General features: G+C 34.9%; 1 protein-coding gene and 1 non-coding gene across 2 annotated transcripts in view; one reads left to right on the top strand and one right to left on the bottom strand.

The window, feature by feature from the left end:
• The window catches only part of MYO9A (myosin IXA), a 253196-nt gene that overhangs the window by 164401 nt on the left and 74402 nt on the right, over positions 1–14393 (bottom strand). The window contains exons 12-14 of the mRNA XM_047074849.1: positions 12975–13096; positions 7916–8057; positions 1541–1736 (exon numbers count right to left, since the gene is read on the bottom strand). Coding sequence (XP_046930805.1) covers positions 1541–1736; positions 7916–8057; positions 12975–13096 — 460 coding nt within the window. The remainder of the gene's footprint in view (positions 1–1540; positions 1737–7915; positions 8058–12974; positions 13097–14393) is intronic.
• On the top strand, positions 13986–14092 carry LOC124508987 (U6 spliceosomal RNA). The gene has a single exon (XR_006961354.1). It is a non-coding gene; the product is annotated as a U6 spliceosomal RNA (small nuclear RNA).

Genomic DNA, 14393 nt, shown 5'->3' with positions numbered 1-14393 from the left:
GATTCAAAAACAAGAAGAATTTAGAAATGATCAAAGTAGAAATAACACAGTATCATTTTGCTGATCATTAATAACATTACATATCTTTGTACAAATTGATAATAATAAACCTACAATCAGCTTTCATAAATAATATTTTAAATGCCAAAGGAACATACAAACAATGTGAATAATGTTTACAGAAAGCAATATTTTCAGTAGTAAATACAAGAAAAGTTTCTTCGCTTAGTTATACCTTAGCAGGATACTTACCATTTTTTAAATTTTCAAAATTAATAAATCCATTGTAATAAATAAGAACATATCTTAAAGGAAAAAAAATCTTTCCTTAAAGCTTTTTTCAAAGAGAGCCTCTTAGAAATAATTTTGTAAAAGACAAAGCAGGTTTAAGATATTCCTTTTATTTTCCAAAAAACTGTATTTCTCTCTACCTACAAAGGCCAGTTTGCACATATTATAATTTGAAAAACAGAAGCTAAGCTCAATTAGCATTTTTCTCTCATTTTAGAAATACAATCTCCCAAATATGTGTATTCACCTGAAATATATAAAAGCTGAACCTAAAAGTTTTACTGCTAGTACACATACCAAAAAGCCATATATTTAAGTCTGGGGGTCCTGAAAGCACAGATGTGTCCTAGAGAACTTCTACTGAAGCTTCTCTGGGCAGAAAAACTTATTTTAAATCACTACATATATATTAGAAAATCCTCACTATGCAGCAATGGTCTATCTAAGGCTAGAGCTACAGCAAGCAACAGTGTGGTTTCCATTAAGTGGCTAGTGCTTATGAAGATGTCCTCCCACAGAATGTGAAATATGGCATTTTATGATTTAAGGGGAAAAGACACAGAAAAAGTATCCTGCTTCATTCATTTCTAAATTTCAAAGGAAAATTCAATGAACTAAAGAGTGGGAAGAAAAGAAATTTAACATTTGTAAACAGATATTTTATATGTATCATTATTATCTGACTTTACCCCACAATTTTGAAGGCAATATTTTGAAGAAAAACTTCTTCAAATAGTCACAAAACCTTCTTCAAGAGAAGAAATGACACTTGACTGATTACTGAAGCCAGGTTATCTCTAACTAGACTACCCTACCTCTATCCCAATTTTTCTATCTCCTGATTTATTCTTCCACATTAAATTATGTTTCATTTGGAGTAAAAACTATGGCCTAAGAAGAAAATAGAAAAAGGTATCAATATTTAATTCTATATAAATAATGGTAAGTATCATTTTGTTTTTTTGTTTAAAAATTTTACCAATGTTTTACTAAATGCCTATTAAATACCAGGTGTCTTACATACATTACTCCTCTCAGGATTTATTAATAAAAATGTACCAACACATATATACACACAAACACCATATATCCACTTAATCATATAAAGTTCACTAGAACTAATAAGATCTGAAAATGATGTTAGGATATGGTAAGAAAACAGAAGAGAACAAAATTATGATATCTCTATTTTAAAAAGGTAAAAAATTAAAAGATGAAATATGGTAGAATACTAATATCTACTGCTTACCAGTTTTTCTCTGAACGTGTCTTTTCCCAGCTTCCCTGAAAGCAACCATGGCTCTGAAAAAAGCTCTGAGAACTGCCCATCGGAAAACCGCTACAGGATCAATTCCAATCATCCCAGAGATAAATGCATTCTTGCTACTTCTTAGAAGAGCTACAATGTCAGGGCGCATATGATCTGTATTTTTTTCCCGGAAATCCTACATGAAAAAAGTACCAATGTTATTTCTGAAAAAAATATTAAACCAAGAAGACAATGGGTGACATGTCTGAAAAGTGGCTAAATAAGGACTATAGAAGTGATTTCTGTTCTAGGTAGCTAACTGGATCAGATACCTTCTATAAAGTCCCATCCAACCCTAAAACTACTGAATTCTATAATACATTTCATTTAGAGTGAATATTCAATTATTTTATTGCAGCTTGTTAAACATTGAGCCTCTCTGAAGGGGTATTATATAAAATGGCCAGAGAGTTGAACAATAAAAAGGAGGCAGACATAAGACAAGGAACAGTGTTCTAAGCAAAGGAAACACCTACTACCCATAGGTGGTGATGAACTGGACAAGTTAGGAGATAAGCAGTAAAACCAGGGGCTGGAGCATTCTGGGCAAGGGTGAGAGTGGTGGAAGATTTGGCAAATAAATAGGTTACGTAAGCCTGAGTTGGGAGTTTGGGTTTTATTCAAGTGTAAAGGAAAGCCGATGGAAGGCTAATGACATAAGCTAAATGTTGTTTTATAAACACTGGATGTTGCAGAGGGAATGAATTTGTGCAAAGAATTAAAAAAAGGAGAACAGCTACTACAATATTCCAGGTAAGAGCTAATTGTGACTTTAGACTACATTGGTGGTAATACTGTAAAGAGAAAATAGTTATTGCATTTGGGATATGTTTTGGAAGTAAGGCTGGTAATTTGCTGGTGGATTAGGCCCCAGTGAGAAAATGAGGGAATAAGCGTAACACCTATATTTTGGGTTTAAGTAACTAGGTGGATAGAGGTGCCATATTGATATGGATAAGCACAGAGAAAAGAGAAGGTTTAGGGAAAGGAAATGAGACCAAGAGATTAGTTTTGTACAAGTGAAGTCTGAGATGGTGAGGATAAAGATAGCAGTAAGTAACATTTATTGAATGGTTATTATGTACATGGCACTCCTCTGAGCATTTTACATGTGCTATCTCATTTAAGCTCATTTCATCCACCTAACAACTCCTTAAGATAGAGAATATTACTATTATTCCTATTTTATAGATGAAGAATCTCAGTCACAGAGAGGTTAACTATCTTGGTCCCTATCACACAGTAAGTAGAACAGGGATTCAAAGACAACCACTCATAACCACTGTACTATGTCTGCATACAGACATCAAGTAGGCAGATGAATATATGCATCTACGAATCCTATACAGACTTCAGAAAATACATATGGATATCATTATCCACAGAGTTTTTTAAAGCAGGATAGTATTACCTAAAGAGCATAAACAGGCAGTAAAAACCACCTGCCAATGGAGGTCAGAGGGAATATCAGAAGAAAATGGGTTAAAACACTCCACACAAAGATAAAGAGGACAAAAAGCTTATACTCATGGAAGAAGGTTCTAGACTGATATGTATAGTCCAAAACACCCAGATTAAAGGATTAAAACTTGGTGAGTAAATCACCTGGAGTTGGTGCAACTTCACAGAATAGCTCTAACTCAGACTTCTACGAGGAGCACGCCTAGTATGATGTTTTCTAGAAGGCAGTTTGGACTCATCCTATTAACTTTTAGGGGTTTCTTTTCCTGTTCTTTGTTCTCTTGAGAATAGAAGAGGGAAAACAAGCCAGAAATCTTGGTCCTTGGCTTTCCCCTAACCATCTTTTGAGCAAAAGTATATAGTATAAAAGTTAGTAAAACTGAGTTAGAATTTACAAATTCAAATCACCACCACCACCAGCAGCAGCTAATACCTACAATGGGAGACAAGATGCCAGGCACTAAGTTAAGGACTATACATAACTTATTCAATTCTAACAAGTACTTAATAACACAGAATAATTATAAACCATACTTTACTGATAAGTAAATAGAAAGATAAAGAAGGTCAAACTACAGGAACTGAAACACTAGTCTGTTCTATACCAAAGACCATCCCATCCTATTAATAACTATATGGTACGACATAAAATTCTAGAAATCTTTTCCATGATGACTGTTAAATATTGATGGGAGACCTTCATTTTCCAAATGCAATGGTCTCATATGTCTTCAGAGTTCCAGATTTCTAAGTACAATTCACAAACTGATCATATCATTCTTGACATTTTCTTCTTGGTTTCTATAACAACACATCTTGTGATTTACTACTTACCTTTTGTGCTGTGCATTCTCAGTCCCTACTGCTGGTTCCATTTTTGAAATTCTTATCTGATCTAAGGTGATTGATCTCAACCATAATAATGACCTTAAACACTATCTATATGATGAGGCCCAAATCTGTATTTCTACCTCAGATCTTTCTTGTTTGAGATCCACTTATACATCTTAAAGGGATCTTAAACTTGAAAGAGAATGAGCAAGACTAGTATTACTTAAATGTTTGTAAGCATTCACCAGTAAAATCATGTGGGCCTGGAATTTCCTTTGTGGGAAAGATTTAAACTACTGATTTAAATTGTTTAACAGAAGTGGGAATCCCGGGTTTGCCTGTATTTTTAGTGTCAGTTTTGACGATGTGTGTTTTCCACGGAATTTTCCATTTTCATGTTAACAAGTTTATTGGCAAAATATGTTCAGATCTTTTTAATATCTGTTGAGTATGTAGTTAAGTCCTCTTTTTCTTTTCTGATATTTGTAATTTTTAAATATTTTTCTGTTATCAGTTATTTTCTATTACCTTTTACTTAGATTATTTTCTGTTATCTTTTTAAGAAACTAATTTTTGGCTTTGGTAATTTCTCTCTTGTATGTTTGTTCTCTACTGCATTGATTTCTGATCTTCCCTTTATTATTTCCTTCTAATTTGGAGGAGTAGGGTTAATTTCCTGTTCTTTTTTTAGTTTCTTGAAACGGAACGTTAATTACTTTCAACTATCCTTCCTAATATATGCATTTAAAGTTATAAATCACTGCTTTAAATGCATCCTACCAATTACTATCAAATCTGCAAATTTTGATATGTTGTATTTTCATTCATGCTCAGTTTGAACTTAGTATTATATTGTAATTTCTTTTTTGACTCATGGGTTACATAGAAGGACTGTGCTTAATTTCTGAACACCCAAAGACTGCCTACTTATCCTTATAATATACCAAGCAGGTCAGTTTTTAACACTGCTTTTCAATTTTTCTGTTTTTACTGATTTTGTGTCTGCTTATTCTGTTACTAAGAGATATGTATAAAAATCTACAACCAGATGGATTTTCCTAGTTCTACTTTTGTTCTCACTTTGCTTTTTATGTACTGAATCAAATCATTAGGTACATGCAACTTTTGATGATTGTGTCTTCCTGTCAAACTGGCCCCTTTTATTGTTATGAAATGTGCCTCTTTATCTTTAGTAATACTTCTTGCTTTAAAGTCTACTTTGATAATAACATAATTATACATCAGCTTTCTTTTAGTTAGGGTTTGTGTGGTATATATTTCTCCATACTTTTAATTTCAACCCATCTGATAATAACAAGTAAAACAAAGGATAAAAAATGAGGATATGGGGCGCCTGGGTGGCGCAGTCGGTTAAGCGTCCGACTTCAGCCAGGTCACGATCTCGCGGTCCGTGAGTTCGAGCCCCGCGTCAGGCTCTGGGCTGATGGCTCAGAGCCTGGAGCCTGTTTCTGATTCTGTGTCTCCCTCTCTCTCTGCCCCTCCCCCGTTCATGCTCTGTCTCTCTCTGTCCCAAAAATAAATTAAAAAAAAAACGTTGAAAGAAAAAATGAGGATAGTGGTTACCTCTAAGTGGGGGAGAATGAGCTGGGGAGGGGCCTGATAGAAATCTGTACACTTTAGGGGCGCCTGGGTGGCGCAGTCGGTTAAGCGTCCGACTTCAGCCAGGTCACGATCTCACGGTCCGTGAGTTCGAGCCCCGCGTCAGGCTCTGGGCTGATGGCTCGGAGCCTGGAGCCTGTTTCCGATTCTGTGTCTCCCTCTCTCTCTGCCCCTCCCCCATTCATGCTCTGTCTCTCTCTGTCCCAAAAATAAATAAAAAACGTTGAAAAAAAAATTAAAAAAAAAAAAAAAAGAAATCTGTACACTTTAGATTTATGTATTTTATGCACCTCACTATATATAGCTCAAGATTTCTGGTTTTTGTTCTAAACTGTATTTTTAAAATCTTTTTTTTACATAAGATAAAACTGACATGTAATGTTTAAGGTATGTAATATGTTAATTTGATACATTTATACACTGCAGTATGATTACCACTATAGCATTACTTAACACTTCCATCAGGTCATTTATCATTTCTTTTCTATGGTGAGACCATCTAAAATCTAGTCTCTTAACAACTTTGAAGACAATGCTATTATTACAATGTTAATTATAATTGCAATGCTGTGCATCAGGGCTCCAGAACTTATTCATCTTCTAACTACAAGTCTGTATCCTTTGTCCAACATCTCAATTCCTCCATCCCCAGCCCTGGTAGCCACCACTCAATTCTGTTACTCCTTTTTTTTTTTTTTTCAATATTTATTTATTTTTAGAGACAGAGTGTGAGCAGGGGAGGGACAGAGAGAGAGGGAGACACAGAATCCCAAGTAGGTTCCAGGCTCTGAGCTGTCAGCACAGAGCCCCACGCAGCACTTGAACTCACGAACTGTGAGATCATAACCTAAGCCGAAGTCAGGTGCTTAACCAACTGAGCCACCCAGGCACCCCTATTCTGTTATTCTTTATGTTTGTTCTAAAATCTGTTCCTTCCTGTCTTTTCCATCTCAGGAAACAGCACCTCAAATTCACCCATCAGTTACAGTCAGAAGTCACTTACTTTCAACCTATCTGATAGGTTAGAATAAATCAATCAGGTTTTACTGATTACACCTCCAAAATTTTTTCTTAATCATCTAGATCTCCTACATCTCTACTGTCACCCTGGTGGTTCAGTTTACCTTAACATTTCACCTCAACTATTTAAAAAAGCTCCTAACTGATCTCCCAGCTTCTTCTCTCATCCTCTGCTATGCCTTCTCCTCAAAGGAATCAAAGCAATCTTTAAAAAACACGAAGCACATCCTGTTTAAAATCTTTTTATTGCTCCCCATAATAAGTTCAACAAAAAACAAACACCTTTAACTTGTCCTAAAAGCTATGAATTAACTTGCTGTCCATTCTCTAAATTCATTTCATGCCACTATCTCCCTTGCTTACCATAATCTAGTAACACTAGCCTGTTTTCAATTATTTTAACATACTAATTCTTCCCCACCTCATGTCCCAGAATATTCATCATCTCAACTCCTCACCAAGGTAATGCTTGTTTCAGGTTAACTCTCAATATTTAAGTTTTCAGAGAGGTATTCATGGATCTCCAAATTCAAAATCCACTATTTGACTACTATCTCTCATAGAACTCATTCATTTATTTATAGCAATACCCATTTATCTATATTACACACAAACACACACACACACACACACACACACACACACACACACACACTGAGCCAAGAACAGGTCTGTCTAGTTTATCACTAAGCCATTCCAAACACCGGGACAGTGTCTGACACATAGCCTGTATTTAACAAACACTTCCTAAATAAGTGAATCATTGATGAATGAATGAGTGATCTCAGTTGTGACTCTAATCTCAAGACCCAAGAGAAAGCTTATTGCTCCACTTTTCTCCAAAACATCACTGCCTTGCCTGGGAAATTATCTTAAATGGTAGGCTTAAACATCAAGTGGTTGAAGGGTAATGGGCTCACTAATTACAAACAGGAAATGGACACAATTATGAAGGTTCCCCTCTGCAGGAGTTAAGAGTTTCAATATATGCATTAGGAATGCAAGCTCACAAATACCTAATGGTGCATGAAGACAAAATCTTCTGTCAAGCTTCATGGATGTAGGGAAGAGAAAAATTCATCAAACCACTTAATGAAATAGTGGGTTTAAGAGATATTTATGCTACCTATTCTTTTATATTCAAAAAACTATTTGAAGGGACTGATATCAAGTTTATCTATAGGAAGAAGCCAAGAAAAATATCACATAAGACAGTAATATATTGCAAGGTAGGATACGAGGGTTAGTAGTATTCTTACAAAATGTCTCTAATTGTTACTGATCAAGAGCTTCCATAAACTACAAAGAAAGCAGTGTGACAGGAATGATAATACAGTAAACACACTTTTACCCTGAAGGCATTTTAATGAGAAATTTACTGACCTTTACCCCATATTTTACTTTCCCGGCATAATGCTTTATAATGAAAGCAGGCTCCATCACAGCTGGAAATTCAATGTAAGAATTCTCTTCATGTTGATGCTTAAATTTATCTAGCAATGTTTGATTTGTAGCCTGTGGAAAGCTGAATTAAAAACAAAAGCAAAAATACTAAAGAAAGATGCAACAGTTAATAATCTTAAAAAAAAAAAACCCTTATAATTACATTGCCATCTAACTCATTTAGCAAATTACAAAGAGCAAATTATATTCTCTAATCTGATTCTTATAAACAAGCTAAAAAGTGAATGTAACAAGGATTGATGTTTTATAGATGAGGGATCAAAATTCACGATTTGCCCAAACTCACACTTGGCAAGTAGCAGAACTGAGAAATAAACTCAAGTCTTTAAACTTTTAGCTTAGGTTGCATTGTGTGACACTACCATTAAACTCACCAAATAAAACTCAAATGATCCACTGTTTGGGGCCAAGAACTTCCCAAAACAAAATGATCTCCCAGTTTTGATAGATCCTTTAAATCCATAAGTCATTTTCTGTTTTCCTATTTCTTGATATATAAATTAAGTAGCAATTTTCATACCTATACCAGTTACTATATAATTTTATACTATATCTATTATTATTTCAAATATACATCAATGGGTTTATACTCACTGATGAGCATTTCATATCTAGGGATCATTCAAATGATACCTATTAAAAATAATTACATGATAGGGGCACCTGGGTGGCTCAGTCGGTTAAACGTCTGACTTTGGCTCAGGTCATGATCTTGCGGTTCATAAGTTCGTGAGTTCGTGAGTTCAAGCCCTGCGTCAGGCTCTGTGCTGACAGTTCAGAGCCTGGAGCCTGCTTCAAATTCTGTGTCTCCCTCTCTCTCTGCCTCTCCCTCACTCGTACTCTCTCTCTCTCTTCTTTCAAAAATAAATAAACATTAAATTTTAAAAAAAAAGAAAAAGAAATAAATACATGATAGCAAATACAAGAATATAAAAGTTCAGAAGAGGAAAAAATCACTAGTGGTTGGAAATAATGGAAAGGTTTAACGAAGATACAGGAGGCAATTATGAGCTAAATGCTAAAGGTGGAGTTTCTTAATAAAGGAAATATCACTGACAAAACGGAAAAAGCAAGTATCTTTCAGAGAATAGTTTCATTTAATAGTAGCTGAAGTAATGAGAAATAATGTGACATGAGGTTGTAAAGATGATGAATACAAAATCTAATGTGTAAAAATGATTCCAAAATTATAACGAAAATAATTATGTAAATGTATTAAAATGAAGAAGGAGAATGGCCTTTGGTGTTAGTCATTGTTTAGATTACCAGTTCTGTCAGTGACCTTCAGTAAGCTTCAAGAACCAGCTAGCTTCCACAAATGAGTACAATGAGGTATCACAGTGTTAGCAGAATCAAATAAAACTAGTAAAAACATCTAACACTAGCTGGCATCCTATAGGAAGGACATAAATGTCACCTCATTTCTTAAGTTGCCAACACTGCCATTTTTCTATCCACCTACGCCTGCTTTTGCATTCAATACCAACCCTGCCTCAAAACATCTCCACCATCCACCTCTTCCTGTCCATTCTAGAACTCTAAAGCCATTCTAGAATAAACTATAACTCTTACAATTTCAAACAGAGAGTACAGCAACAGCCTCTACAAGTGTCAGTGACTTTAAACTTTGTTTCAAGTCACCAAACCAAAATAACAAATTTTCCTAGAATACTGCTTTAATCATGTGCCTCCCCTACTCAGGAAAACTTATGGATCACCAAGGCAAAGAGACAGAATCCAAGCTCCTAACCCTAGACAAACTCAAACTCTGCAAACTTAATGCTTCGCTATCCACAGCACAGGATGCTTTTCTTCAGAAAGGATACTCACACCTCATGGTCTCTGGATAATCCCCTGGGTAATCAAAAAGCTTATGATTTTTTTCCTACTTTTAAATGGAGAAAAAATTTTTTCAAAGGAAAACATACATGAAAACAGTTTTTATTCCAAACAAGGAAAGATAGAAAGGGAAGCTCTCCATATTTCCTGCATTCAATACACACCTATGGATACACACTACAATATCAAGCAAAAGAGCTTGGAACAGAGACAAATATCATACATTATTGTGCATGTCAAAGCTCTTCCATCTAGTGTTCCCCAAAGGCTATCTGCCAGGATAGCCTTAGTGCCTCTCTGTGTCTTTAGCTTGCAAAAATACCAAGGCCTAGACCCCATTCCTGTGATTCTACTGAACTGACCCTAGGGTGGTGATGATCAGTACTACTTCCAAGTTCTCCAGGTAATTCTTATGGGCAGGCAAGACTCATGAAATGCTGTCCTAAATGAATGCTCTGATCTTAACTTCATTTTGTTAAGAGTCTGGGGTCGAAGTCTCAGATTCTGCATTTCTAACAAGCTTCAAGGTGCTGCGAGTCCTGCCATCAACAGATCACACTTTGAATACTGTAGGAAAGACTGGTAACACTCCTAACATCCTGCTCATACCTAACTTTGCTTATTCTACTCCTTCTTTCTAAACTTCGCACTGCATCCTTTACAATCAAGCTTAAATAACTTGCCCAGGTCAAACAGCCCAGAGATAGCAAGACAAAATTAAACAAGACTTCTGACTTCAAACCCATTCACCTAAAGCAGTAAAATAACACTGAATGAAGGAGAAACACCACTAAGGATAGATTTCAAGTTATTCGCTCCCTATAGAACAAAACAGTTCTTAGAAGAAAACTACTTTATAAAGTGGTCCCCAAATAGCTCTTCTTAAATGTGACTGTTTTCAACCCATTTTGGCAGAGAGAAAACATTTCATGCCTTTGCATCTTCTGGGATGTTAACGCATAGAGACAAAGTGGTCCATTTACAAAAGGAGGTAAGAACAACAGGACTGATATAGAAATGAAGAAAATTATACTAGGGTTTATAAAAAAATTTTGTGGAGGACTGAATATAGAAGTATAGCTGAAGGGACAATTAAGAGGTTATTCAGTCCAGTCTCCCAACTACAGATGATGCAAAATAATTATGATTTTGGGAAATTTTATTACTTTATAAAGCAGCTGCTAATCAGCTCTACTGACTAGTAAGTTCTTCCTTACATTGAGCCAAAATCCATCTCTCTGTAATTTCTGGCCACGTGGCTTACACCCAGGAACTTTTGAGTAATGGCAAAGAGTTGACAGTCTCTTATTGGGTAATATTTATATCTATGGGAGGTAGCAACTGACCAGGAAAATACAGTCTTTGTAAAGTAAGATATGAACTCAAAATATTTTGAGTAAAGAATGATAGGCCAGGCAACAACCCTTTTCTCCCATGTTTTAATTATACACTATCTCAACTGCTACTTACAACCACCTTAAGATATATAGCACAAAGCATTATCATTTCTCATCATCATCTGCTTTTTACATGAAAAAAAAACAATGACCAAGAACATTCAGAGATTTGCCAAAGGCAGTTAATAGAGATGAAATGCAACCTTGAAATTCTGACTCTACAGCCTGAGCATTATGAAGAAGCTTTATAGGACAATACTTAAAAGCACAAGCTAATTAGTTAGAAATACCTGGAGTATCTGAATCTCAAATCCATCATTTGATACCTGTAAAATCTTTTTCTAGAATTGCTTACACTTTGTTCTTTTTGTTATCATAAAATACCTCAAAAAAAGAACTGCGTTTTAACATCAACCACAGTAGTTCTCAACACCGAATATCATAATCACCTATGAAGCTTTCCAAAATAAAATACACCAGAGGTAAGGTATGTGAGCACAGCTAAGAACCACTGACCTTACAATTTTATAAAAGATAGTATATGTTTCAGGACATATAGAGCAATACAAAAAACTTTTATGCAACTTTGGATATAAAATATTTTTGTGTTAATTGTATTTTAATTCATTTAAATTAATGGAAACAGACTAGTGATAAAGTAGGAAGATGTAACTGGTAACATTCTCCTTTTCAATTTATTTTGCAATCTGCTGTATTACTTTATATTTTTGGGTATCAATTCTTTTTTTTTTTTTTTTTTTAATGTTTATCTTGAGAGAGAGAGCACGTAGTTGCAGGAGAGAGGCAGAGAGAGGAGGATAGAGAATCCCTAACAAGTTACACGCTCAGCCTGGAGGCTGACACAGGCTCAATCTAAAGACCATGAGATTGGTAGATAGCAATTCTGAATGTTTATGGCATATTAGTAGCGTAACCTACAACCTACCATACAAACCAGGATATCTGTAAGTAAAAGTAGGCACCTTTAATAACTAAACTGGACAACAGACATAAACTTCAGATTGTCCTATTCAAGCCTGATGATGTATAGTCATCCCACCTATGATAGTGAATTCCCAATATTTTAGATCTTAGTTCAATGGGTATAATGTTAAGCTAGACATCAGGTGACCTAATTACTAAACATTTTACTGAAGAGTGACAGAAAACTTAAATACTCCCCATCACTTCAGTTTCTCCAGTTCTAGATTTGCCATCTCATAAGATAATTTTACTTTAGATAATATCTTATAGAGCACTGAAAACACTGTGGAGGATGCTATATGAAGTTTTATTTCTGAAGCTTATTATATAAGTTTGGTATACTACACAGTGGTAAAAAGGATGCCAAATACTTGGCCTATATTGCTATTTACACTTGCACAGCTGTGACAGACATCACTAATCTATCATGATATTCTTTGCTGATAAACATGAAAACTACAAACATATCTTATATAAAACCCAATTCAGGAAGAGAAGAACATGGAAAACAACAAAAAATATGCTAACAAATTTAACGTCAAAGAAACTCAGTAGAAGAAATCTGGAAAAACTCAAGGAAAGAATGCATTCAATGCTGAAGTGCATCCAATTTTCCTAGAAACACACACACATAATAAAATGCATACAAGGGAAACTTTGGCACATTATTTCATTATGTAAGAAGAAAACTTCACAGTTAATAAAAAGACATGAAAATCCCAAATGGCCAACAGCAAAATTGAAAGAATCATACTCACTTGCTTTCTTCATCCAAAAGATGGAGTAGTCCTGTTGGTTTCTTGCTAATAAGATTGATGCAACAGGTATTATCAATATAATCTATATTGTGCCAGCTGATACCTTCAGTTCTATACTCCTCCTAGGAAATAAATTCATAATTTATTCATCTCGCAGAAAATAATTGGTATATAATAAAGACTGGAAAGCTTTTGCCAGGCTTAAAAGAACTTTCTAAACTTTTCTTTTTTAAATTGCTAATCTACACAATAGAAGAATGTTTAATTTCGGTGGTATAAAACCTTCATACAGTCTATGTATGTTTTCATTAAAACATACATGTAACCAAATTTTTTTGTTAGAATGCTATTTGTAATACCACTCAGGTGAAAATTTAGGGCTGAATTTGTTTTAGCCACCTTATCTGTGGACTGCACTAAGGAAAAATGCAAAATGAAGAAGCCTAATTTCTCCCACATTACCCTAAATCATCAAAAAGAACTGAGTATTTGTTGGATTATCAACAATGAATTTAATGAAGCAATGTCTGGGAAAAGAAAAAAAACCATCACCTACAGTGATCACTGATATCATATGGAATTCATACACACTGTACTTTGGTAAAATAAAACCCTTGGTGGAGTTGGGGGGGGGAGGGAACTCCTACAATACGTTAAAAAAAACGTTTCAAATTTCAAGACTTAAAAAAGTCAAAGCGCAGGCCTTGAGCAACTAAAACGATGTCATTAAGCCCCTATTGGTTTTAACTTTTTCTCTATACTGGGAAATATTTGCTTTTAAACTGTTTTTCAAAATGAGGCCCCCGAATAAGTTTCTACACAGCAGTATTTAGGCACCAAGGAAATACACTGATAACATTCACACACTTCTCTGCGAATATGGTGGTTTTGCAAATTGGTGATTTTGTGATTTTTATCATTCTTTGGGTATTATTATTATTATTATTAACCTGTAAAGAAGAATGGTAGTGCATAAGTGATAGTTATGCTAATTGGGAAAGGCATATGCTTATGCTCACTTCAACAGCACATATACTAAAATTCGAATGATACAGAGAAGATTAGCATGGTGCATGTGCAAGGATGACATGCAAATCTGAAAAGATAATTTATTATTTCCTTTTAATTAATAATTTCACAAGGAAGTAATTGCTAAATGAAGGTCACCCCCAAGGAGTTGTATGATTCTGTTTCTTCTCTTTTGTAGCATGGTTAACAAGCACGCTACCTAACAGGAACATATGGATTCTTACACACATTAATAGCAGTCCAAAATCCTTCCCATCTCCTCTTCCCAATTACAATTCAGACGCCCTTGCCAAATTTAACCATTTTCCTAACTTTTCATACCACTGTTAAGATTCATATGTTTACAAATATAAATAGAACCATACAGGGGTGCCTAGATGGCTCAGTCAG

Source organism: Lynx rufus, unplaced genomic scaffold (assembly GCF_022079265.1).
Source record: "Lynx rufus isolate CCGP_SWC_20201006 ecotype Redwood Valley unplaced genomic scaffold, mLynRuf1.p SCAF_13, whole genome shotgun sequence".
In the NCBI taxonomy this organism is placed as follows: Eukaryota; Metazoa; Chordata; class Mammalia; order Carnivora; family Felidae; genus Lynx; species Lynx rufus.
The sequence above is the reverse complement of the archived record's forward strand: the minus strand, read 5'-3'. Positions and strand labels throughout refer to the sequence as shown.